The sequence below is a fragment of the Salvelinus alpinus genome, chromosome 5 (genome assembly GCF_045679555.1).
Source record: "Salvelinus alpinus chromosome 5, SLU_Salpinus.1, whole genome shotgun sequence".
Taxonomy (NCBI): Eukaryota; Metazoa; Chordata; class Actinopteri; order Salmoniformes; family Salmonidae; genus Salvelinus; species Salvelinus alpinus.
Genome location: NC_092090.1, coordinates 84,036,214 through 84,064,073, shown reverse-complemented (window position 1 = coordinate 84,064,073; position 27,860 = coordinate 84,036,214). Strand labels below are relative to the sequence as shown.

Below are 27,860 nucleotides of genomic sequence, written 5' to 3'. Positions count from 1 at the left end.
TCACGCCGTTCCAACTCCATCACCAAGTTCGCAGACGGCATGACAGTAGCAGGCCTGATTACCAACAACGACGAGACAGCCTAGGACGTAGGCACTCTGACGGTATGATGCCAGGTAAACATCCTCTCCCTCAACGTCAGCAAAACAAAGTAACTGATTGCGGTATACACATCTCCAATGAGCTGAAATGGTCATATCCACACGGACATCGAGGTGAAAAAGGCACAGCAGCGACTCTTCAATCTCAGGAGGCAGAAGATATTAGGCATTTGTCCGGGGGCTCTCAGTCTCCTACAGGAGCACCATCGGGAGCATACGGTCAGGCTGCATCATGGCCGGGTACGGCAACTCCACTGCCACTGACTGCAAGGTTCTACAGAGGGTGGTACGCTCAGCCGAACGTACAATTGGATGCTCATTACCTGCCATCCAGGACACCTACAACACCAGGTGTTGCAGGAAGGCCAAGAAGATCATCAAGAACCTCAGACAAGCAAGCCACAGCCTGTTCTCCCCGCTTCCATTACTCAGACGCGGGCAGTATAGGAGTATTATGACAAACTGTCGGACTGACCAATAGCTTCTACCCCCAGACCATCAGGCTGCTGAATAGTCACTAGGCAGCTACCTGGTCCCCCTCCTGCCCCCTTTGCAGCTCTCTCTATGCATATTCTACCCCACCGCCACCAATGAACATTTACGTATACTCAAGAATTTCACTGTACACTTCGATTACATCTGTGACCCTGTGCATGTGACTAATAAACGCATCTAATCTATTCATCGTAAAATAATCTTTAGGGGTGTCAATAATTTTTTACCCATACCTTTTTGATTATTTAACAAGTATTAGCTAAAATCTCTTTATTTGAGCAATAGGACAAATATAAGCACCCACCTAATTATTTAATTACACACACACTTATTTCTCACCACCTGTTAATTACATTGTAGCCCTATCTATAGGGTTCTTTGTTTTTGTCATCACTTAGACACTGATGAATACTACTATAATCTAGATGTGCGTGTGTTTTCCCTTTTTCGTACACTGCACGTGCAACCACAAATTATTTGATACTGTTTGAACATTTCAAGTACATCTCTCTCGCTCTCTCTTTCTCTCTCTCAGGGTTTGAGAAGTACTTCAAGTACAGTAAGGTGGATGTGACAAAGGCTATCGACCTGGAACTGAAGGGAGACATTGAGAACTGTCTGACTGCCTTGGGTGAGATGGCACTGCCAGGACCAAGTCTAGTAATGTTCCAATGTCTTTTAAATAATCTGTGCATCACCCTCAATCCATGTCTTCTGCTGCATCACACCCTTCACTGGGCATCAGTCCTGTAACATTACACTGTCCTTCATTTCCTCATGCACAAAAAGCCCACACTGTGAGCAAATTAACATTGGTCTCTCGAGTATAAAATAATCATCACTTATAAATAGATGGGATGGCACATTATCCAAAGGCACATTCACTATACTACAACTCCTGCAATGCACTGGTCACCTCATGGCCATTCCGATATCCTTGCAACAGCTTTGGGGAATGCTGCCTCTTGTCTATGCTGCTCTATGATGTCATGATGTCATCTGACTGGTTTTGCTATCTGTTTTTCAGTGAAGTGTGCTGGAAGCAAGCCTGCTTTCTTTGCTGAGATTCTCAACTTGGCCATGAAGGTCTGTTTACAGTTAAACATAGTTACAGTATGTTTTATGTGCCAGATAAGAGTTTGACCTGGGTCGTGTTCATTAGGGTATGCAACAGAAAATCTATTAAATGAAAATAAATGTTTCTTATCGGACAAATCCAGGTACCTGTTACAGTCCAAAACGACCCTATTTTAAGATTTGACAATCTACAGAAGAACATGCAAATACTGTACAAGAAAGCACAAACAGATCTCGGTTCAAGCTAAGGATCTTGCACCATCTGGTTATAAATCTTCAGTTTGTGTGCCTGTGCCATACCCCAGGGTAAAGGAACCAGGACCAAGATTCTGACCCGTATCATGGTGAGCCGTTCTGAAGTGGACATGGCCCGGATCAAACAAGCGTACCAGAAGACGTTTGGGAAAACCCTCTACCAGGATATTCTGGTGAGCAAACATCTCCACTGCCAAAGTGGCAATAAAAGACAAGGAACTGTTTCCCCGACCCAGATTAAGCATAGTACTAGACCTTAAAGCTTTTTCAACAGATTCTCCATTGAGAATGAGTTTAAACCCAGGACTAGGCTTAATCGGGGTCCAGAGTTTTAAGGACATGCATCAGATTGTACGAAGTATTCAGATTTCTGGGTCCAATCTGAGATAGGATAGAAGACTGACCATGTGTGAAATGGGAAAATATGGCATCTGAAAAATAATTGTCAAAATACAATGTTATATTATGGTGTTTAAACATGATTTATATTTTGTAGAGTAACTCTTATTTAACTTGGCAAGTCAGTTAAGAACAAATTCTTATTTACAATGACGGCATACACCGGGCAAACCCAGACGATGCTGGGCCAATTGTGCGCCGCCCTATGGGACTCTCAATCCTGGCCGGTTGTGATACAGCCTCTGTCTCTTACCCCCTTAGAATGACACCAATGGCGACTATGAGAAGATCCTACTGGCCTTGTGTGGAAGTGACAGCTAACTTTCTCTCCTCTCTCACCTAGCAAGAATGGCATTCGCACCATTTTAGAAAACTGTACATGAAACATTACCCTCCAATGCCTCAATGTGCACTTCCCAAAATATAATGGTTCATGACAAATATCTGGAATGGCAGTCCTGATGTATTTTTGCTAAATGCTAACAGCAATAAGCAGTTAGTATGTTAAGCAGCATTGCATAATTTAGCCTAGCTTCAGTAGACTTGGTGATCTATTCCATAGTGCAATATATCACACACTTAACCATGTGTGCCAAGAATATACAGTGGCATTGTACCCTGGTTGAATAACTGGTCCTTTGTGAAAATAAAGCTTTATGTGGATCCAAATTGTCTGAATTTGACTGTGTATATATTGATAATTCTATTTTTATTTTTTTATTATTCGTATAATTTTTTGCAATGCAGCCTGTAGCCTGTCTATGAAAGTTATAATTTGATAATGACCCACCGAGAATGTACCACCTCAGACCATGTTATGAGTTACATTTACAACACTGTAAAACACACAGACATTGTGTAATACAAATGAGATATCTCACTCTAGAATTTAGATGTAATTATTTATTAGGTCTACAGTAGCAAGACGTAATTTTGAAGGATGGTCACATGTAAGGCCATTCTTGAAGACAGAGGAGAGTAGAATACAGGTTTTGAACAAACTGACTTCTTAATCTTAACATAAGCCTAATTCAAATTCCAACAAAGAAAAACTATGGAACCATCTCAGAGGCAAAAATGTACGAAAATATGTGTTCGGACCTGGGTGGTCTAATCAATAACACATTGCTAACCATGTAAGTAAAGAAATGACAATCAAACGTATGAATTTCAACACAGTAGGCCTACATTCTCATGGTCATGGAGGAATGCCGTGTCATGAACCACAGATATAGTAGGCTACTGATAACAGTTTTGATTAGGCCTAAACAGAAAGATGTTTGTTTGAGTCTTGATTAAGCTGAAAAACCCTTGTGGTTTGCTGAAAAGAAATGACGTCCATTGTGGTATGGGTCAGATTGACCCGCACAGTTTAAACACACTCAAGACAGTCAAAGAATCACGTAAAAACAGCCAATACTTTATTTTGTCAGACCTTTCAGAAATAAGAAATACAAGAACATTTGATTTAAACTCCATATTTAAGAACTTTTTGAAAAATAAAATTCCTTTCTCACAAACAAGCATTTTCTGGAGCTCATTTTTGAAAGTCTGTCAGATCTGCTGTTCTCGCACTGAGAAGGAGAAGCTTGGGAAAGCTCCCTTTCTCCCAAAGGTAATGATAAGTGTTTAATTTGGACCTGTGCAAATATCTAGACAGATGAAAGCCTCCGGGTCAAAATGACCCACAACATGTTTGTATACAAAATCTACACAGACATTCCACAATCAAATCAAATTTATTTATAAAGCCCTTACATCAGCTGATATCTCAAAGTGCTGTACAGAAACCCATCCTAAAACCCCAAACAGCAAGAAATGCAGGACTAGAAGCACGGTGCCTATGTAAAAACTCTCGAAAGGCCAGAACCTAGGAAGAAACCTAGAGGAACCAGGCTATGAGGGGTGTCCAGTTCTCTTCTGGCTGGGCGGAGATTATAACAGAACATGACCAAGATGTTCAAAGCTGACCAGCAGGGTCAAATAATAATCACAGTGGTTGTCGAGGGTGCAACAGGTCAGCACCTCAGGAGTAAATGTCAGTTGGCTTTTCATAGCCGATCATTCAGAGTATCTCTACCGCTCCTGCTGTCTCTAGAGAGTTGAAAACAGCAGGCCTGGGACAGGGAGCACATCCGGTGAACAGGTCAGGGTTCCATAGCCGCAGGCAGAACAGTTGAAACTGGAGCAGCAGCACAGCCAGGTGGACTGGGGACAGCAAGGAGTCATCAGGCCAGGTAGTCCTGACGCATGGTCCTAGGGCTCAAGTCCTCAGAGAGAGAAAGAAAGAGAGAATTAGAGAGAGCATACTTAAATTCACACAGGGCACCGGATAAGACAGGAGAAATACTCCAGATATAACAGACTGACCCTAGCCCCCCGAAACATAAACTACTGCAGCATAAATACTGGAGGCTGAGACAGGAGAGGTCGGGAGACACTGTGGCCCCATCCGACAATACCCCCGGACAGGGCAAAACAGGCAGGATATAACCCCACCCACTTTGCCAAAGCACAGCCGCCACACCACTAGAGGGATATCGTCAACCACCAACTTACCATCCTGAGACAAGGCCGAGTATAGCCCACAAAGATCTCCGCCACGGCACAACCCAATGGGGGCTCCAACCCAGAAGACGGCATGAGTGGGACATCTGACTGCCCTCAAAGTAATTCATAGCGCTTTATTTGGAAGAAGTAGACTGAGGTATTCAAGAAATAAGTTGTTTCATCTAACATGTCCAAGCAGGAATGCATGATTATAGATATTTTCATGTGTAACCTAATCCAGTGATTGTCATGAATTTTGGGTTGACAATTAGACTAAAGTTGCTGTATTTCACAGTCAAAATATAAAGTTTTTTTAGTCAGGGTTGGGTAGGTTACTTTAAAAAAGTAATCCGTTGCAGTTATTTGTCTAAAATTGTATTCTGTAACGTAACTTTTGGATTACTCAGTAACGTAATCTGATTACTTCGTTACTTTTTGATTATTTCACTCATAAAACAAGAAAAAAAAGATGACCAATTAAACAACATTTATTGCAGGATGTTTGAGCCACATTAAAAGACGTCACAAAACATTGTGACAACTGTATTTAAGCCCTCTATACCTGCCTCTAGCACGCATCCTTCATCCTGATCTTGTCCATTTACACCTATAAGATCTGATTACAGTCAGACCACAATGCGTCTTAATGCAAGATCGAATCCCGAGCTGACATGGTACAAATCTGTTGTTCTGCTCCTGAACAAGGCAGTTAACCCACTGTTCCTAGGCCGTCATTGAAAATAAGAATATGTTCTTAACTGACTTGCCTAGTTAAATTAAGGTAAAATTTAAAAATAAATCATGTACACCTGTCTAAAAATGTGGGCACAAACACAATGTGCAGGACAAAGGATACATGTTAAAACTAGGCATATTTGTTCTTAACTGACTTGCCTAGTTAAATAAAAGGTTAAATAAGGGCTTAAGTAACACAGCAGCATGGATGATGCTAAACACTTATCCCAAGAGACACCAGTACAAAAATAAAAATGTATGCACCCACTACTGTAAGTCGTTCTGGATAAGAGCATCAGAGAAATGACAAAAAATTGAAATATGAAGAAAACAGTGTAGTCACACATTTTGTCCACTAAGTAGTTTAAGTTTAAGCAAAAAAAGTTCAGCTTGGTGCAATAAACCCACATATCAGACATGGCATTGCAGTAGGCCTATTCTGAAGCTAGCCTACTCACATGATGGAAGGCAGAAATTGCTTTTGTATTGTAGCAAGAGGACATGCTCTAATGAGCATCAGACATCCTGTTTCACTGAGGGGTAAACAGTTTCCACCATAGCTGAAAAGGCCGCTCAACTGGGGCACTGGAGGGCAGTGTCGTGTTGTACTTCAGAAACAAGTTTCGGACTGTGGGGAACGATTTCAATGAGTCCAAAGACTTGTCTTTGAGGAACTTCCTCACCTCATCCTCTGCAGCGCCACTGGCCCTTGTTGTTGCATCTCCGAACACAAAAAAAATTGTCTTCTGACTCAGACTCGTTCTATGCTCCCTCATCAACCTCTTCGGAGTGTGTGTTCTCCATAGAAACTGCATCTCCTCTCTCTTTCCAGGGTTGAGAGGCATTTTCTCTGAGAGCTTAGACTTCGAACTTAGACTTGAAGCTTAGGATTGTTGGGATAAGAAAGCCAAGAAAACACTTCTCTCTCTGAAGAAGATCAATAGAGAATGCAAGTGGCTGTAAGACTGTACTGTACTCCTTGAGAAAAGCAATCTCACGAGGATGTAGTTTGCTGCTCACACCCAGGTCTTCACAGATTTGCCCCAACTGTTCATATGTGAGGGCTATGAGTTTGGAGATGGCACGGTACTCTGAGCTCTATCTTGTCACACATTACTTTCATGCTTGCAATGTCCTAGCAAACTTTAAACCCGATTCCGTACAATGTGCGCAACTGCAACATTCAAACGAGGCTACAAAGAAAACTAATGGGACTGTAGCGACTGTGTTGACTTCAAAATCGGGGGTGTGAACTAGGTTTATATTCAAGCGTTGATCGACATGGTAATGGCTCGATAGTATTGGAGAAAAGTTGAAAAAAACGTACCCTCCGTTACATGTCATGCCGTAACGTACAGCACGCATAAAGCAACTATTTCTGTCTTACAATCTCTCTCCACCAGGTGTAGCACTTCTCTCATCCTTTAAAAACAAGAAATGGACAGTGACGGGGGTAACGTTAAGGGGGGGATACCTAGTAATTTTTTCATCATTGCATGCGATCATCATTCTCAAAGCCGCTGTTTACTTCTAAGATCACTTTAGCACCGCCCTAAAAACCCGATTCAAATTCGACACACACCTTCAAATAGGTATGTAATGACACATTATATAAACTCTTTAGTGTTTTATTGATATTTTAGAGGTGATAAGGTGATAAGTTGGACAGATCGAGTGAAAAAAAGCAATTTTCCCACACAACATCTCTCCTTCTCACTATCACGCATTAGTTTCGCTTCCCCACCCGCCATTTTTAAAAAGACCCGACGGGGCTCATTGCCTTCTTGAATCATGCAGAAACGGGCAACGCTGGGGTCATGTAATTGATTCTGTTGGCAAGGGGAGAAATTGTGCTTTACAATGGTATTGACATTACAGTTGATCTGGAAGTATTAAGTTTTTGGGGCGCTAAAATAAGGTCAATTGTACGGACCAAGGCGATGTACAAAAGTGAGTGAGTTTACGTCGTAAACATACCCCATTCCGTACAAATGTGCGTAACCGCGACATTCAAACATGGCTGCAATGAAAACGAGTGGGACTGTAGTGACTGTGTTGGCATCAAAATCCGGGGTGTGAACTACGTTTCGATTCAGCGTTGATTGACATTGTCATGGACTAACAGTATTGGAGAAAAGATTAAAAAAACAGACCCCTCTGACGCTGTACGTTACATCGTGACGTGTCACTACGTAACGTACAGCGCGCATTTGCAACTCATTTTGTGCCGTACAGCCTCTTTCCACCAGGGGTAGCCCTTCTCTCGCAGATTAAAATCATGCTTAACCATATACACTTGTAAGAAAACTTCATTATTTATGATTTTTGTCTAAATTAACCTCTCTAGGGTACGTGAGACGGTAGCGTCCCACCTCTTCAACAGCCAGTGAAACTACAGGGCGCCAAATTCAAAACAGAAATTCCATAATTAAAATTCCTCAAACATACATGTATTTTACATCATTTTAAAGATACACTTGTTGTAAATCCAGCCACAGTGTCCGATTTCAAAAAGGCTTTACGATGAAAGCAAACCAAACGATTATGTTAGGTGAGTGCCTATTCACAGAATAACACAGCCATTTTTCCAGCCAAAGAGAGGATTCTCAAAAAGCAGAAATATAGATAAAATGTATCACTAACCTTTGATGATCTTCATCAGATGACACTCATAGGACTTCATGTTACACAATACATGTATGTTTTGTTCGGTAAAGTTCATATTTATATCCAAAAATCTGAGTTTACATTGGCACCTTAAGTTCAGAAGTCACAAAACATCCTTTGATTTTGCAGAGAGCCACATCAATTTACAGGAATACTCATAATAACATTGCTAAAAGATACAACTGTTATGCATGGAATTTTAGATGCACCCGCTGTGTCAGATTTCAAAAAAGCTTTACGAAAAAAGCAAACCATGCAATAATCTGAGTCGGCGCTCAGAGCCCAATCGAGACACAAATATAGCCGCCATATTATGCAGTCAACAGAAGTCAGAAGTAACATTATAAACATTCACTTACCTTTGATGATTGTGACGATTTTCTTCTTCATCGGATGAGGAGTATGAAGGATCGGACCAAAATGCAGCGTGGTAAGTGTCCATGTTACTTTAATATAACAGAACACGAAAAAATACAAAAATAACAAAGTGAATGACAACGAAAACCGAAACAAACACAAAACAGGAAACAACTACCCACAAACACAGGTGGGAACAGGCTACCTAAGTATGATTCTCAATCAGAGACAACGATTGACAGCTGCCTCTGATTGGGAACCATACTAGGACAAACACAGAAATACAACACATAGAACAAAACATAGAATATAGAACATAGAATGCCCACCCCAACTCACGCCCTGACCAAACCAAAATAAAGACATAAAAAAGGAACTAAGGTCAGAACGTGACAACGATCTTCATCAGAATGCACTCCCAGGAATCCCAGTTCCACAATAAATGTTTGTTTTGTTCAATAATGTCCATCATTTATGTCCGAATTCCTCCTTGTTGTTCTAGCGTTCAGTACACTTTCCAAACTCACGACGCGCGGGCAGGTCCAGCGGAATGTATGGACGAAAAGTTAAAAAAGTTATATTACAGTCCGTAAAAACATGACAAACGAAGTATTGAATCAATCTACAGGATGTTTTTAACATAATTCTTCAATAATGTTCCAACTGGAGTATTCCTGTGTCTTCAGAATTGCGATGGAACAGAGCTCGCTCTAACATGAACACACATAGTCAGGGCATGTTCAGGTCATGGCAGACCTGACTCATTCCTCTCTCCTTCGGCCCCACTAAACAGTAGAGGCATCAGACAAGGTTCTAACGACTGTTGACATCTAGTGGAAGCATTAGGAAGTGCAACATTACCAATATCCCACTGTATCTTCAATAGGAGCTGAGTTGAAAATCGACAAACCTCAGATTTCCCACTTCCTGGTTGAATTTTTTCTCAGGTTTTTGCCTGCCTGATGAGTTCTGTTATACTTCAGAGTGTTTTCTATCCAAATATACTAATAATATGCATATTATAGCTTTTATGGCTTTGTAGCAGGCCGTTTACTCTGGGCATGCTTTTCATCCGGAAGTGAAAATACTGCCCCCTACCCCAAAGAAGTTAATATAATTATTGCTAATATTAAACTAATATTTCATGACTAGGGTGCCAATTGCATTTTTTTGCACGTCATTACTGCGAGCCATCACGACACTCAAAAGCCGGAACAGCTGCAGTTCACTTGTGAGGCTAACGTTAGCGCAGCCCTAAATCCCTCTTCAAATTCGACACAAACCTTCAAACAGGTATGTGATGAGACATTACATAAACTCTATGTTTTATTTACATTTTAAAGTTAATTAGTTGGACAAATCGGGTGAAAAACCTGTTTCTTCACACAACCTATTTCCCCCTTTCAAGATCACTTCGTAGCCTTCGCTCCCCACCCGACATTTTTAAAAAGAGCCGACGAAGCTCATTACCTTCTTGAATTATGCAGAGATGGGCATCATGAAGATCTCATCATTAATTTTGTTGGAAAGGGGAGAAATTGTGCTTTACATTGGTTTTAATATTACAGTTGATCTGGGAGTATTACGTTTTTTGGGCGCAAAAATAAGGTCAATTGTACGGACCAAGGCGATGTACAAAAGTGAGTTTAAGTTAGTTAGCTACAAATCTGACTAACTAGTTAGCTAGTGCTCTCTGAAATCCCAGACATATGCTGGAACATTGGTAACATTGGGAAGACAACCTGGCTGTCTCTAAAGACTAGATAGCTTGCTTAGCTAACGCGCCACACCAGCCAATCGTCATTCTTACCTCCAAGTGTTTCTTCAGGTTTGCGGTCGAGTCTCTGGATGTCGACAGCAGCTTTCACCATGGGCAAACATAGTTTGCATTGAACTGTTGCATTCCTTCCTTTTCTTCTTTGAACACAAATTGTTATTTGAAACGCCATCCAAAAATGCACTGCGCTGGCACGCCATACCTTTTTCTTTTTTGACCATGTATGTTGCACAGGCGGGAAGATCAAAGTAGCAGTTTTTCGCCGTTTAATCAAGACACAAACAAGCATCTTTCTCCGTTTAAGCCTAATCAAAACGGTTATCAGTAGCCAATATCTGTGGTTTATGACACTGCATTCCTCCATGACCGCGAGAATGTAGACCTACTGTGTTGAAATTCATGATTTTGAATGTCGTTTCTCTACTCACATGGTTAACATTGTGTTACTGATTAGAATCCCGGGTCTGAACAAACACATATTTTCGTAACCTTTTGCCGCTGGTGTTTAAAAAAAATAATTTAATACAGGTTTTTCCTCATTGGATAAAATCTATTTTTCAAAGGAGACCTGGTTCGATTTAATTAGGCTTATGTCTATAAGATTGAGAAGTCAGTCGTTTAAATAAAAAGGTGCCATCTACTTTTCGGTCTTCCTCAAGAATGGCTTTACATTTAACTGTAGTCTCACGGGACCATCCTTCCAAAGCCTGTCATGCTACTTACTGTAGGCCTAATACACATATGTCTATCGAAATTCTAGTGTTACACACCATATCTGTGTTTTACAATGTTGTAAATGTAACTCATGACATGGTTCATTCTCAATGTGTCATTATCAAATTATAACTTTTCATAGAGAGCATTATTTTTTGTATTATTTTGTAGCCTAATTATTAACATGCAATGTTGCATAGAATGAAAAATATATACACAAACAAATTCAGCAGACAATATGGATCCACATAAAATGCTTTATTTTCACAAAGGACCAGTTATCCAACCAGGGTACAATGCCACTGTATATTCTTGGTGTGCGATAGATTGCACTATGGATCACCAAGTCTGCTGAAGCTAGATTAAATTATGCAATGCTGCTTAACATGCTAACTGTGCTTATTGCTGTTAGCATGTAGCGAAAATACATCAGGACTGCCATTTCAGATAGTTGTCATGAAACATATTTGGCAAGAGCATTTGAGACATTGGAGGGTAATGTTTCATCATGTACATTATTCTCCATTGGAACTCATGCACTGTGGTAGACAGTATCTCCTGGTGAGATAAGAGAAAGTTAGTTGTCACTTCCACACAGGGCCAGTAAGATCTTCTCATAGTCTCCATTGGTGTCATCCTAAGGGGATAAGAGAGAGCACAGTTACTCTACAAAATATAAATAATGTTTAGACACCATATTATAAACTGGGTGGTTCAAGCCCTGCAGGCAGATTGGCTGACGGCTGTGGTATACCACATGTATGACAAAATAGTTATTTTTTAACTGTCCTAATTACGTTGGTATAGAGTTTATAATAGCAATATGGCACCTTGGGGGTTTGTGATATATAGCCAATATACCATGGCTAAGCGCTGTGTCCAGGCACTCCACGTTGCGCGTAAGAACAGCCCTTAACCATTGTATATTAGCCATATACCACACACCCTCAGGCCTTATTGCTTAAATATAACATTGACAATTATTTTCAGATTCCAAATTTCTCCATTTCACACATGGTCAGTCTTCTATCCTATCTTGAATTGGACCCAGAAATCTGAATACTTCATACAATGTGATGTCCTTAAAACTCCGAATAAGCCTAGTCCTGGATTTAAACTCATTCTCAATGGAGAATCTGTTGAAAAAGCTTTAAGGTCTAGTACTATGCTTAATCTGGGTCGGGGAAACAGTTCCTTGTCTTTTATTGCCACTTTGGCAGTGGAGATGTTTGCTCACCAGAATATCCTGGTAGAGGGTTTTCCCAAACGTCTTCTGGTACGCTTGTTTGATCCGGGCCATGTCCACTTCAGAACGGCTCACCATGATACGGGTCAGAATCTTGGTCCTGGTTCCTTTACCCTGGGGTATGGCACAGGCACACAAACTGAAGATTTATAACCAGATAGTGCAAGGTCCTTCGCTTGAACCGAGATCTGTTTGTGCTTTCTTGTATAGTATATGTGCATAAACGTTTTCTTCTCTAGTTCTTCTGTAGATTGTCAACTCTTAAAACTGAGACGTATTCATTAGGTAGACAATTGACAGAAACAGGTAGGGAATACATGGATGTGTCCAATAAGAAACACATTTTTGCTTTAAAAATGTTTGTCTAGTACATAAAACATACTGTAAGTATGCTTAAGAGTAAACAGACCTTCATGGCCAAGTTGAGAATCTCAGCAAAGAAAGCAGGCTTGCTTCCAGCACACTTCACTGAAAGACAGATAGCAAAACCAGTCAGATGACATCATAGAGCAGCATAGACAAGAGGCAGCATTCCCCAAAGCTGTCGCAAGGATATCGGAATGGCCATGAGGTGACCAGTGCATTGCAGGAGTTGTAGTATAGTGAATGTGCCTTTGGATAATGTGCCATCCCATCTATTTATAAGTGATGATTATTTTATACTCGAGAGACCAATGTTAATTTGCTCACATCACAGTGTGGGCTTTTTGTGCATGAGGAAATGAAGGACAGTGTAATGTTATAGGACTGATGCCCAGTGAAGGGTGTGATGCAGCAGAAGACATGGATTGAGGGTGATGCACAGATTATTTAAAAGACATTGGAACATTACTAGACTTGGTCCTGGCAGTGCCATCTCACCCAAGGCAGTCAGACAGTTCTCAATGTCTCCCTTCAGTTCCAGGTCGATAGCCTTTGTCACATCCACCTTACTGTACTTGGAGTACTTCTCAAACACTGAGAGAGGAAGAGAGAAAAATAATGATGTACTTGAAACGCTCACACAGTATCAAGTCATGTGTGGTCGCACATACAGTGTATGAAAAAGGGAAAACCCCACGCACTTCTATATTCGAGTAGCATTTGTGGTGCGTTGACAAACATTTTGCCCGACTTCAGTGTCTAACTGATGACAAAAACAATGTAATTAACAGGTGGTGAGAAAATAAGTGTGTGTGTGTGTGTGTACTTAAATAATCATTTGGTGGGTGCTTATATTTGTCCTATTTCACACACGCACAAGTGAATATTAGATGCATGTGTGACTTGGAAATGTATTTTTTGCACATCCCAAATCTGAGACAACCTCTCTCTGTGTGTGTGAGAGTGTGAGTGAGTGAGAGAGAGAGGGGATTCAAGAAGTTGGTCATTTGGCGCTGGTTCCTTCTTCACAGTAGGGATGTTAGATTATTATTATTTCTTCAGAAATGCCTTTGAACATTCATGTGCCTTAATAACAAAGTGTGTATTTTCTGAAACATCTGAAACATGTTTAATTACAAGCCTAGTTTAGCCAAGGAGAAAGCACTGAGCTACACTGGAGCTAGGGATTCCAGTAGGCCTATCTGAAATAGATCTTTGTGCTTAAATTGTTTAAGCGAAAGATGGACAATTTATGGCATCTACGGCAGCCAGTCAAGTTGAGCCCGCTCTGTGGTTGTCCCATTAGGCAAAGGGATTTAAAAAAAACTGAACACAGAATTCCAGCAGCCGAACAGTGCTACACTGGGGCGTCGCAAAAGCAGTTGATTTTTTTAAATTTACATTAGAGTGTCTAGTTTGAGAAACAGATGCATCACAAGTCCTCAACTGGCAGCTTCATTAAACAGTACCCGCAAAACACCAGTCTCAACGGCAACAGTGAAGGGACTCCGGGATGCTGGCCATCTAGGCATAGTTCCTCTGTCCAGTGTCTGTGTTCTTTTGCCAATCTTAATCTTTTCTTTTTATTGGCCAGTCTGAGATATGGCTCTTTCTTCGCCTCTTCACTGTTGACGTTGAGACTGGTGTTTTGCGGGTACTATTTAATGAAGCTGCCAGTTGAGGACTTGTGAGGCGTCAGTGTCTAGTTTGAGAAACACTAATGTACTTGTCCTCTTCCTCAATTGTGCACCGGGGCCTCCCACGCTTTCTATTCTGGTTAGAGCCAGTTTGCGCTGTTCTGTGAAGGGAGTAGTACATTGTGTTGTACGAGATCTTCAGTTTCTTGGCAATTTCTCACATGGAATAGCCTTCATTTCTCAGATTCTCCGTGGAATGTTCAAAGTTTCTGATATTTTTTTATAACCCAAACCTGATCTGTACTTCTCCACAACTTTGTCCCTGACCTGTTTAGAGAGCTCCTTGGTCTTCATGGTGCCCCTTGCTTAGTGGTGTTGCAGACTCTGGGGCCTTTCAGAACAGGTGTTTATATACTGAGATCATGTGACAGATCATGTGACACTTAGACTGCACACAGGTGGACTTTATTTAATTTATTAAGTGACTTCTGAAGGTAATTGTTTGCACCAGATCTTATTTAGGGGCTTCATAGCAAAGGGGGTGAATACATATGCACGCACCACTTACGTGTGTATTTTTTTGAATGTTTTTTTAATTTCACTTCACCAATTTTGACTTTTGTGTGTGTCCATTACATGAAATCCAAATAAAAATACATTACATTGCATTACAGGTTGTAATGCAACAAAATAGGAAAAAAAACACCAAGGGGGTGAATTATTTTGGAAGGCACTATGTGTGTGGGTGTATATACTGTATATACACACACCCACACATACACTTTCATTACATATAAAGATAGAGCTTTACAGCCTTATTCTAAAATGTATTAAATAGTCTCCCCCCCCTCTCAATCAATCTACAAACAATACCCCATAATGACAAAGCCAAAACAGGTTTTTAGAATTTTTGGCATATTTATTAATGCAGAATTATCACATTTACAGAAGTATTCAGACCCTTCACTCAGTACTTTGTTGTCTTCTTGGGTATGACGCTACAAGCTTGGCACATCTGTATTTGGGGAGTTTCTCCCATTCTTCTCTGCAGATCCTCTCAAGTGCTGTCAGGTTGGATGTGGCGCTGCGCTGCACAGCTATTTTCAGGTCTCTCCAGAGATGTTTGATCGGATTCAAGTCCGGGCTCTGGTAGGGCCACTCAAGGACATTCAGAGACTTGTCCTGAAGCCCCTCCTATATTGTCTTGGTTGTGTGCTTAAGGTTGTTGGGCTGCTGGAATGTGAACCTTCGCCCCAGTCTGAGGTCCTGTGTGCTCGAGAGCAAGTTTTCGTCAACGATCTCTCTATACTTTGCTCCTTTCATCTTTCCTTCGATCCTGACTAGTCTTCTAGTTCCTGCCGCTGAAAAACATCCCCACAGCATGAAGCTACCAACACTATGCTTCACTGTAGGGATGGTGCCAGGTTTACTCCAGATGTGATGCTTGGCATTCAGGCCAAAGAGTTCAAAGTCTCATGATCTGAGTCTTTAGGTGACATTTGGCAAACTCCAAGCTCACTGTCATGTGCATTTTACTGAGGAGTAGCTTCCATCTGGCCACTATCATAAAGGCCTGATTGGTGGAGTGCTGCAGAGATGGTTGTCCTTCTGTAAGGTTCTCCCATCTCCACAGAGGAACTCTGCAGCTCTGTCAGACTCCCTGACCAAGGCCCTTCTCCCCGATTGCTCAGATTGGCCGGGCGGCCAGCTCTAGGAAAAGTCTTCTTGGTTCCAAACTTCTTCCAATTAAGAATGATGGAGGCCACAGTGTTCTTGGTGACCTTCAATCCTGCAGAAATTATTTGGTACCCTTCCCCAGATCTGTGCCTCGACACAAGCCTGTCTCAGAGATCTACGGACAATTCCTTCGACCTCATGGCTTGGTTTTTGCTCTGACATTCACTGTCAACTGTGGGACCTTAAATAGACCGGTTGTGTGCCTTTCCAAATCATGTCCAATTAATTTACCACAGGTGGACTCCAATCAAGTTGTAGAAACAGCTCAAGGATGATCAATGGGAACAAGATGCACCGGAGCTCAATTTCGAATACTTACTTATGTAAATAAGGTATTTCTGTTTTGTATTTTTAATACATTTGCAAAATTGTCTTAAAACCGGTTTTCACTTTGTCATTATGGATATTTTTGTAGATTGATGAGCTAAAAAAACATTTGATTAATTTGAGTAAGGCTGTAACGTAACAAAATTCCGGAAAAAGTCAAGGGGTCTGAATACTTTCCGAATGCACTGTATATATGGAAAAATAAATAAGGACATCTTTCGGTCGACCAAGATTTTTTTGTTTTTGGGGACACCCCTAGTGGTTTTACAAGTTTGTCAACTTTCAAAGCAGCATAACTTTCCATGTTTCGAGTAGACTTAAGCTCACAGAGCTGTGCCGTCACATATTCACCTTGGCGGAGATGAGAAGCACTTCTGTTGGTCAGAATGTCTATGAAGACAGAGCAGTCTGTTCCCTTCCTCTTCTCTCCAGCCTCATACAGGGCCTATGGACCGATAGAGTAGGCACAGGCATCACATACAGGAATCACATTACACATTGACTTCTTAAATTCTCTCACATACAGACACAAACACACTCCCTCTCCCTCTTTTCTCCATACCCTGGCATCACTGTCAGCAAGTTCCTGGTTCACCATGGAGTCCTCAATCCTAGCAGCCTACAGTGTGTGAAGGAGGGAAGGGGGGTGGGTTTATTGTTCCAAACTATTCATCCGAAGTTAAACAAACACACACACACACACACACACACACACACACACACCTTGCAGAGCGAGAGCAGAGCATTCCTGAAGTCTCCACCTGTGTCAGACTTGATGTCATTTTCCAGCTCCTTTTTGTATTCTAGCAAGAAAAAAGCCAGGATTATTGGCTTGTTGTAACTATCACATCATGTACAGGACATTTACATATTGCAGACATAAACATATTACACACCTTCCTTATAGACCTTCTTTATCTCTTTGATCTCTTTATTGGTCCTGGAGGCCAGAATCTCAATCAGAGTATCCTCATCTGTGCCCAATCCCTGAGAGAGATAGGTGAGAGGGGTGAAGGGTCAACAAGGACAAAAGGGTCACGAGTCAAAGCTGAGACAAAAGAGCCCAGGATCGGATGACACAAACACAAAGAGCAGGGCCATGTTCCTTATACCCCAAATGGAACAAAACAGGCAAACAGGGGACTACCTGCACTTACAAGTCTATCACTATACCAGACACCGCACTGCTAGCATATAATGTTCTATGAACCAAATGTTTCCTAGAGCTTGGTGAGAGCGTGGTTGTCCTATGGTTATTTTGCATACAACCTTCCGGGAATGGTGCAGGATAGTTGCTTGGCTTTGGAACATTCTCAGCACATTTAAGGAACTTGACCCCTCAAAAAAAAAAATATAATAATTGCCATTTCATTACCTTAACATTTACTAAAACCACAATAAAACATTAAACGTTCTAAGAACGTTATAAAGCGAATTTAGGCCTAAATTCAGTTTGTGAGAAAACAAGCAACTATAGCGTAGAGAATCATTGTACCATCTAAACCGCTATGAAATGTGACCTTTTCAGGAAGCTAAATGTGTCACACGTCACTACAGGAGAGGCATTTAAATATAAACAAATACATTTTGTTTATAGTGACTTGACAACAGGACAAACAAGTGTTCATCCATGTATACGGGTAAGAGTCTAGCTTCATTTTCTGGTATTATACATTTCTAATTTAGTCAGAAATAAGTTTTCATTTTAAGTTAAAGCGTACTGTTAGCTAGCTTGCGAAAGATAGCTAGCCAGCCAGCAACCTAACGTTAGGTGGATGATCTGCAATCCATTTCCATTTCTAGTTATAGTCTATTGTTAGCTAGCTAACATTGAACCTAGTTGGTTCGCTTTAGCTACCTGAATATTCAAACTACAGCATTTCATGCATGGTGGCTAGCTACAATCCATTTGTACTGTAGCTATGGGTTGGGATTATGGTTTATTGTTCAGCTACCTACCTGTCTAAACAGAATACTCCACTTCGCCAAACGATTACATAACCCATCAAGTTAGCCAGGTGTGTCTGGGGGTGATTATGGTGATCTATTGTATTTTATGAACATGTGTACATGTCTAGACAATAGTGACCCCTCCACTTAGCTTGATGTGGCTAGGTTGGTGGTTAGAGCATTTCTTTCACATGAACCATCAATTTAGACAATATTTGTATAACCATTTCACTGTTCCGTTTACACCTTTATCCTGTACACGTGACAAATACATTGATTTAATATACTGTGTATTTACCAGAAACGGCAATATGAAGAACAGGACCTGCACCAAAGTCAGATTAGGATATAGGACTAGAGAGTGTATTTTTATGACTATTTTTTATATTACTTTCAGCACTTTTAGTATTGACATTTTTGGATGTTTACTACACTACCTTACTCACTCTGTTTAGCACATGGCCTCATGTGAATCCTTAAAGAGATGGGTGGGGTTTAAGAGGGTGTGAACGATGCTGAATGGGTGTAGACAAAGAAGAGCTCTCTAGTAGGTGTACCAAAACATTCAAGGACCATTTTCTCAAAGCAGAATTACTTTCCCATTGTTCCTCAATTGCAGTGTATGATATACCACTGTAGCTCTGAGTCTGTACTTTTATCCAATGTAAAAAACACAATTTAAAATGTTGACACATAAGACTGAATTGAGGTGGTGGGTCAAATATATTTTCCATAACCAATAATATTGTCATTTCAGCCGTTTGAAACTGGTGTACAAAACCAAACGTAAAAGACGCAAAAACAAAACTTAACGGTAAGCATAGAAAAAGTGCACATAGAACAGATCTACTGCTTCTTAGACTTGCTTTCAACGAGAATGACAGATGTATAACTCACATTTCTATGTGAATTTGGTCGGGTCACCCAAAAAGTTACACAATGCAGCTTTAAATGTATTCAAATGTATTAATTGGCCACACCTGATCTTAATGAGCGCTTATTTTCCTTTGAAATGGTGTTTGTTTGAATAGACTAAAATTAATCGCTTTGTATGTGTTAAAAAGATATGGCATGGCGCAATAAACTAATTCCATGGATAGAGAACAGAAGATTATAGGTTCGAATCGGACTGACTCCATGACACAATAAAAAAAAAGAAATGTGTTTGCATGATTAATAATGCCTTAGCAAATTAAGTTCTATGTGTCCTGTGATTGGAGTTAACGCAAACTAAGTTAGCCGTGTTATTATACTGAACAAAAATAAAACGCAATTTCAACAATTTTACTGAGTTACAGTTCATATAAGGAAATCAGTCAAATTAAATAAATTCATTAGGGCCCAATCTATGAATTTCACAAGACTGGGAATACAGATATGTAGTTGTTGGTCACAGATACAAAAAAAGGTAAGGGCGTGAATCAGAAAACCAGTCAGTATCTGTTGTGTCCACCATTTGCCTCATGCAGCATAACATCTACTTCACATTGAGTTGATCAGGCTGTTGATTGTGACCTGTGGAATGTTGTCCTAGTCCTCTTCAATGGCGGTTCAAAGTGGCTGGATATTGGTGGGAACTGGAACACGCTATCATAGAAGTGAATCCAGAGCATCGCAAATTTGCTCAATGGTCTGGTGAGTATGCAGGCCATGGAAGAACTGGGACATTTTCAGCTTCCAGGAATTGTGTCCAGATCCTTGCGACATGGGGCTGTGCATTATCATGTTGAAACATGGCAGCGGATGAATGGCACAACAATGGGCATCAGAATCTTGTCATTTTATCTCTGTGCATTCAAATGACCATTGATAAAATGCAATTGTGTTCGTTGTCTGTCGCTTACACCTGCCCATACCATAACACCACCATAGGGCACTCTGTTCACAACATCGACATCAACAAAACGCTCACCCACACGACGCCATACTGCCCGGTACAGTTTAAACCTGGATTAATCCGTGAAGAGCGCACTTCTCCAGCGTGCCAGTGGCCATCGAAGGTGAGCATTTGCCCGCTTAAGTCAGTTACGACGCCGAACTGCAGTCAGGCCAAGACAATGGTGAGGACGATGAGCACACAGATGAGCTTCCCTGAGACGGTTACTGAATGTTTGTGCAGGAATTCCTCGGTTGTGCAAACCCAGAGTTTCATCAGCTGTCCGGGTAGCTGTTCTCAGACGATCCCGCAGGTGAAGAAGCCTGATGGAGGTCGTGGGCTGGCATGGTTACACATGGTCTGCGGTTGCGAGGCCGGTTGTACAATCTGCCAAATTCTCTAAGACAACGTTGGAGGTGGCTTATGGTAGGGAAATGAACATTCAATTCTCTGGCAACAGCTATGGCGGACATTCTTGCAGTCAGCAAACCAACTGCATGCTCCCTCAACTTGAGACCTGTGGCATTGTGTTGTGTGACAAAACGGCACATTTTAGAGTGGCTTTTTCTTGTCCCCAGCACAAGGTGCACCTGTGTAATGATAATGCCGTTTAATCAGCTTATTGATAAGCCACACCTGTAGGGTGGATGGATTACCTAGGCAAAGGAGAAATGCTCACTAACAGGGAAGTAAACAAATTTGTTCCAAAAATCTGAGAAATAACCTGGGGGGGGGTTCAGCTCATGAAACAGAGACCAACACTTTACATGTTGCATTTATATTTCTGTTCAGTATAAAAAAGTCTAATTGAAACATTCACAGAACCTTATTAAATTACTTTCAAATAAACTATAATTTCCATTCTTAGAACATTAATAAAACCTCCCAGGAAAACTTTAAAGGAACCATAGGAACCTCTATGCAACCATTTTACCAGTCAGGAAACGTATGGCTTAGTTACCAGAACCAATGGGAAACCAAAAACATACATTCCCACAACTTCCTAGAAACCAAATGTGCTAGCTGGGCTCACACACACTGCACATGCACAGACTTGTGTATCCTGAAACTTAAAGTACCGTGAAACTTAAAGTACAGTAGGTACTCATCACCACTTTTCTTACCATCTCCTCACATATTAAAACAGTTCCACCCATTGTATAAAGAACACAGACAGTCCCACCCATTTTAAAAGTCCCACCGTTATTACACAACACTATAATAAAGCAGAATGAGTCACTATGGGTAGGGTGTTAGGAAGTGGGTGGGTCTGACTAAACAGCAGAACAAGAATACAGGATGACGTCATCACAGCTTCCTCTTTAGAAACAATTCATTACTCTTTAAACATTTGTACTATACAGTATCTGTTACCATCTGTAGTATTGTATATTCTTAGTAGGAGTGAGTGAGTGCATGTGTACCTTCATGGCCAGTTTGAGCTGTTGGGCGTCATATTGGGCTGGCGTTTTGAGCAGTGCCAGAACCACCTCCTCCAGCTCTCCATTTAGGGCTGACTTCAGGGCAGTCTCCAGAGGCTGCAGACAGAGGGATGATACACACTTCCACAGTCATACACGTGTGTGTTTTAGCTTTCCAGGTACACCAGGTGGCTGGAGTTTGCACGTTTTGCATCGTTCCATTGATCCTGAAGTGCGAATTCCAACCACGAGCCGCCACCCGCACATGCTAAACCAAACGCACCTAGTGGGTGTCCCGTCTTACCTTGCCACTAGCCTTTTGGTAGCTAGCTTTGATCTGCTGTCTCTGGGCATTGCTCCTCTTCACCAGCACTTCAATGATGGTGTTCTCATCTACACCTACGTCACAGAGACAAGATGGAATGACTTGTTCAATAGATGGGTTGGCTGACAACGTCACGAAAATGATGAGCATGCATCGGTGTGGCCAGAAGGTGTGTGTTATGATTCTGAACCGTCAGATAGCTAGCAACAAATGACAAAAAGCTGTCATGTAGGGAATCGTGGGTATCTTTGTATTGATACCATGTCTTGTTTTGACTAATGTACTCTCTTTGCTAATATGGCTAAAATTCACTAGATAGCTAACCAACAACTTCAGACAAAGTATAGCCAATCCCATCTGTTTTGCCACATAGTTGTACACTCGTCAGTTTTGTTGCTAAACAGCCAACCCGTCTCTAGGAAACACCATTGCCTAGCTTAATCCATGAGCCCGTATCCATTTTTTAACTAACACAAAGAATCTGTGTGGCCCCAGGCTTACGGTGAGAAATCTTTCACCGCTCCCCAGCAAAAGACAATAGAAACAGACATGTACACACATGCTCACATTCCCTCCCAGAATGTCCTTCTATGCTGCCTCATGTTACACACGGAGTGAGTTCTATTCAACTAAGCGTCTCTGCTATGAAACACATTCAAACATTATTTGTGTGTGTGTGTGACAACCTCACCTTTGGCCTTGATGGCCTTATCCAAGATGCCTGCATCCCCATCGGCACTGAAATGCGGGTAGGGAGTCACAGTGCCCTGATTGAGTAAGGTCTGAGACAGAACAATTTCACTTAGCTGCCATGCAGTGAATCAATGGATACCTTCACAAAATGTAGAGAATAGTTCAGAAGCAAAGAGAGAAACATCCCATATAAGGAATAGGGATAGAGTGGGAAAGAGAAGGAATTGTGCATTTTGTATTTTTGGTTTCTAATGGTTCTGAACCGAAGGGCTCCTCCTACTCAATTCCTTCTATGAATCACAAGATAAGTATGGTCATCCATCTCTCCTCCCATGACTCTCTGTCTCAGACTAACCCTCTTTCTTTACCCTCAACATCCATCACCTTTGCTCTCACTCTGTCCTCCCCCGTCCCCTCCTCTCTTTCTGGCTAGAAATGTACAAACACAGCCTGGTAAATATTTGCAGATTCAAGGCTATTCCTCAAGCAAGTGGAACAGAACCCTACCATGTCATCGGGCATGCCCAGATAGACGGTCTGTTCCAGGAAGGCTGCAACAAAGGACATGGTGGAACAGGTCTGCAGAGAGGAATAGGGGGATTCAGTAATAACCACAGTACAGTATTAATAATATCCTCTATATTGACACCAAAGTCTATTGAATTTCTAAAATAATTATAGTTGAAAAACTAATTCTTTGATGCCAGAATATGCTACAGTAACAGACCATGCATATATTTTGTCAAACTATTTCATGGACTCACAAAAGTAAACAATGTCTCTGCCTATGATAGGTTGCCACTTAAATCTGCTAATCATCATTCCATAGAATACAATTATATGCCTACAACAACTGGATAGACATGTGTTTGAGGCTGTACAGATTATGTATGTCACTGCAGAACAAACTGCCCCCATCTATCGCACAATGTTAGCAAAAAATCTGGTGATGACCGCGCCTAACTGGAATCATGTAGAACTCACACAAAACTTTAACCGTTTCGTCACTTTTACTCAGTTAGTTCACAATGCTTTTATGCTTTTCAAGACATAACATGATCTGCTCACTCAGGTAAATGCAACCGTTACAGAAAATAAGGAATCAAAATAACTCTGAAATGTTACTACTGCGCCACAGCCACTGGCTACCAGATCAGAGAGACAAAGAAACAGGGAAGTTAGTTTCCCATCTAAACACGTTTCAACGTCCCGAAAAAGGAGAGTTCCCAAATGCTAAATATAATGGTTCATGACAACAACAAATTATTGTTATCTAGGATTGGAAGTCGAGGTGCTCAATTTCCTGCAGAAGGTATATTGAATCAAAAATTGGATATCTTACCAGCTGGCCACAGGTAGGGACTGTGAAACTTTCTCAGACTGAGATTGCAGGGGGGTTGGGAATTTGCACAACCATGTATATATATGCGAAAAACCCCACCTACAGTAGCAACGGTGCAGCCCACACTCGCAATACGTACCATTGGACAGGCACTTCTGGTTGCAAGACTGCGTAAACGTTTCCATGCAGCGCAATAAAGTTGTCAGTAAATTAATAGCAGCCATGTCGGAAAAAATAACTGTTGGTCCTGACACAATTTGGTTAAATGAAAACAGATGTGGATTGTTTAATAAGGTTTCTTCTTGTGTCGATGTGAACAAATTCAATATTTAATGTAGACACTATACATTGAAGTAAAATGTGATTTCTTAGCCTATTGAAGTTGTGCTTCGATCTGGGGTTACAATTACCGGTAGGCCAAAAAGGGTTCCCTTGATTTTTAAATGAATGATATTTAGCCATTGAGTCTTGAAGAATATAACCTATAAATACTTCATGACCTGCGTTACCCATCAGAGCCCAATATATAAGCTTGTTTTACTACATTGTTTGTAATATTTTTTATTTATTGTAAACAAACACTGTAAAGCAGGGTCCCCAACTGGTGGCCGGGTGGTTTTATGTGCCCCAAGTTTAATGAGCAAACATAATAAACTGTAAAAAAACAGGAAATAAGTCCCAAGTGATTCTTATTTAAGAAATCTGTTCCTGAGTATTCCCATGCATAATAGAGAGACATGTGAACAAATATAAGCAAGGCTTGAAATGATTCACTTTTAGTCAAACATATCTGTTTGGACTTCTTGTGGTCAATTTGCAGTCTACGCTCCGGCCCCCCGACCATCCGCTCAAGAAACAAATCATCCATGGCTGAATCTAGTTGATGATCCCTGCTGTAAACCTTTAGAACATGATTCAACTATCACTTTTATCTCATGTATAATCCTCCTTTGAGGCTGGCGGTAAAGAGTGCCTCACGGGTGTGGTTTACTAGCTACCTCCTGTGGTTGTTAAGGCCACAGGTCTGAGACCTGATGCTACCTGTAAATTGCCTGCCAAGCTTGTGCCTGCCTCTGTCAATGTTATTTTAAAGAGTTACCTGCATATTTGTTTGTTTTGATACATCTCTATAGATTAGTGAGATTAGTAAAACCCTTTGGGTTCCCACCTTTTAGGTTCTGCTTTGCCTCATTGAAAACACCTTAAATTCCTGCGCATGATGACTGACTGTCCATCCACACCTGTACAACACCTGTAGCAGGCAACCAGCAGACACCGCCCACAGATCTGCTCAAGCGTACACACTTTCTGGGTTATAGATAGTACATTTCTGGGTTATAGATAGCCACGAGTGTTATATCATCTCAGGTCTATGGTCTACGTAAAACCAAACACACCTGGTTATCTTTAATGTAGGCCTATCATCCATTACTATGTGAACAGTGATTCCCAGAGATCCTCCTTTGAGGCTGGTGGTAAAGAGTGTCTCAAGGGTGTGGTTTACTAGCTATCTCCTGTGGTTGTCAAGGCCACAAGACTGTCTGGGACCTGACACTAACTGTAAGCTACCTGTCCAACATGTTTCAACATTCCATGCTTCATACAATGAAGATGTTTGTACAAGTTACTCAGAAGGAGTAGACTACAACCTTTTCAAAGCATGCACATAATAGGGTTGAGGAGAAACTGATTACATGTAATATTGTAGAGGATTCATTATTGGATGACTTTTAAATTCAGTAAGGATGTTTTTTGTTATCGACCAAATTGTATTTATTTTGTAATATTTTATAATTATCAGTTATCTCAGCAGGGTTGTTGTGAGAAGCTCTGTTACCCTGAGTAACAAGACTATCAGAGATAAAGTGAAATAACTTTCACTGGCAGTTACAATCAAAGAGGAAAAGACTGAGATTGCAGAGGAACAGCTATGGATGGTCAGTCCTTGCATCCATTTCTCTGTCTATGAATTTGAAAGTGGATACATTTCTCCACCCCATCAGCTGTTTACCAAAAAGTGGTGGGGTGTCCTCTTTGTTGTTGAATCCCAGATGGATCCTTAATGGACAGATATATTTTCTGAAAATACCTCATTGGACAAAATAAGGGGCACACCTCCCTACACCCAGCAGCAAAAGATCAATTAACATTTACTGCATCCTCACTTTTGTAACTGTAGTAGTGCAATCATTTTGTAATTAAACTGCAGTTCAACCTTAGTTATTTTGCAGCCAGTCCTTCAGGGTGGGGGTCCTTCAGGTCGCCACTGAGCCTGCTTTGCATGTTATTTTGGCATTGATACGTGTCACATATCACTTTTCAAGCTATGTAAAAAAATATATATACATTGAGTTAATAAAGCCGCATACAAACATGGTCTCTTTTTTGCTTTCTTGAGTAAGGCAGCTCCAAAATGCAGGTGTTTCAGTCTAGCTCAGTGCTTTCTGTGGTGGTGGGACAGCCAGCGGAAAATACGGAGCGCTCAATGTTCTGTTACTCATCGGGACACTATGTCACCACCAAATCTAAGGGTAAAGCTTGAAATTCAAGCCCCTTGGGTGCTGCCATAGAGTTACAGTGCCCATCCAAGAAGGGTCAAGGTCATTGGCCACAGATAAAATGACGTCAAATCACTTTATATCTACAGTAGCTTTGATTGGAGTGATCATGTCAACGTCATACTTTCAAAAAGCTAGTAGTCATCATCATCAATCAAGTCGACAATCTACTGGCAAATCCTTTTTAATCCTTGTCATATGAAGAGAAATTATAGATAAAACGTATCGGTGCTCATCGGCAATTGGACATTTTTTACATTTTATTGAACCTTTATTTAACTAGGCAAGTCAGTTAAGAACAAATTCTTATTTACAATGACGGCCTACCCCGGCCAAAACCGGACGACGCTGGGCAAATTGTGCGCCGCCCTATGGGACATAAACATTACACAACTAGTTGGAAATCGCAAATTCAACAATCAGTGTTATGGAAGGAATCAGTGGCTAACTGCAAGTGTTGCAAAGCAATCACTAGTCTGATATTCAACAGACCATGTTCTGAATTCTGTCGCTGTACATTTCAAAAGTGCTGAACAATTAGTATTATTGACTATGTCTGTCTAGCTCGCTCATTAATGTCTTAATCGAAATTACGGATTGCCTCTTATCCGCTTGTCGTCCCTTTAAGCCGTGTTTTGTACATCTCAATTGTCAGTAGAAACCCCATTTGTTTAAGCAAGTCAGCCATATCAGCTATGTTTTTTTAAAAGGCAGTAAATGAGGCTGAATGAACTGTTTCGCTGCCAGACAAGGCTCAGCTGATAGCCAGGTGTAGCAGTGGTAAGGTGTTGGGACTGCTGTTGGGACAGCTTTATGTAGGCCCTAACAGTTTGTGGACACCGTTTGTCACCGTCATAGTGCAAATCATGTATTTTTTGTGTTGTGTTGTGGCTTTGCTAAAATCGCCACTGATACTGCATACAAATTAACACTGTTTATTTTTGTAAAGGTAGGTATCAAGGATTGCCTGTCAATGTTTTTTTAAGAGTTACCTACATATGTTTGTTTTGATAAATCTCTATACGTTAGTGAGAGGAAACCTCCCTTTTTCACTGCTCTCCATATTTGAAAACACATTCCTGCGCATGATGAATGACTGTCCATCCACACCTGTAGCAGGAAACCAGCAGACACTGTCCACTGATCTGATCGAGCATACCTGGCCACGAGGGTTATGTAATCTCAGGTCTATGGTGTACGTAAAAACCAAACACCCCTAATTATCTTTGCTGTAAGCCGATCATCCTTGACTGTGCAAGC

At 41.1% G+C, this 27,860-nt stretch overlaps 2 protein-coding genes across 9 annotated transcripts in view; one reads left to right on the top strand and one right to left on the bottom strand.

Annotated features, from left to right (window-relative positions):
- Positions 1-2,994, top strand: part of LOC139577068 (annexin A1-like) — a 59,343-nt gene extending 56,349 nt beyond the window's left edge. For 6 of the 8 annotated variants that reach the window (XM_071403831.1, XM_071403826.1, XM_071403829.1 and 3 more), the window contains 4 exons: positions 1,130-1,225; positions 1,622-1,680; positions 1,977-2,099; positions 2,587-2,994. In XM_071403831.1, the coding sequence (XP_071259932.1) occupies positions 1,130-1,225; positions 1,622-1,680; positions 1,977-2,099; positions 2,587-2,646 (338 nt within the window). In that variant the 3' untranslated portion in view covers positions 2,647-2,994. Of the gene's footprint in view, positions 1-1,129; positions 1,255-1,621; positions 1,681-1,951; positions 2,100-2,586 lie in introns of all 8 variants that reach the window. The other 2 variants (XR_011675205.1, XR_011675204.1) reach the window with 1 other exon arrangement.
- An 8,370-nt stretch (positions 2,995-11,364) lies between these two features.
- LOC139577065 (annexin A1-like) lies at positions 11,365-24,189 on the bottom strand. Its single transcript, XM_071403823.1, has 13 exons — positions 24,043-24,189; positions 23,208-23,279; positions 22,699-22,789; positions 21,987-22,081; positions 21,686-21,799; positions 17,332-17,422; positions 17,159-17,238; positions 16,998-17,054; positions 16,787-16,880; positions 13,233-13,328; positions 12,781-12,839; positions 12,363-12,485; positions 11,365-11,762 (listed from the first exon to the last, which is right to left on the bottom strand). The coding sequence occupies exons 2-13, from the start codon at positions 23,265-23,267 to the stop codon at positions 11,703-11,705; spliced, it is 1,020 nt and encodes a 339-aa protein (XP_071259924.1). The 5' UTR covers positions 23,268-23,279; positions 24,043-24,189; the 3' UTR covers positions 11,365-11,702.
- Positions 24,190-27,860: the final 3,671 nt, after the last annotated feature.

What these genes read in the sequence shown, in the direction of transcription:
- LOC139577065 (XM_071403823.1), bottom strand. Translation starts at nt 23,267, where the DNA reads ATGTCCTTTGTTGCAGCCTTCCTGGAACAGACCGTCTATCTGGGCATG. An exon ending in AGCTCAAACTGGCCATGAAG is followed by an intron (nt 17,423 to 21,685) that starts GTACACATGCAC and finishes TATCTCTCTCAG; the next exon opens with GGATTGGGCACAGATGAGGA. An exon ending in AAAGAAGGTCTATAAGGAAG is followed by an intron (nt 17,239 to 17,331) that starts GTGTGTAATATG and finishes TTTTCTTGCTAG; the next exon opens with AATACAAAAAGGAGCTGGAA.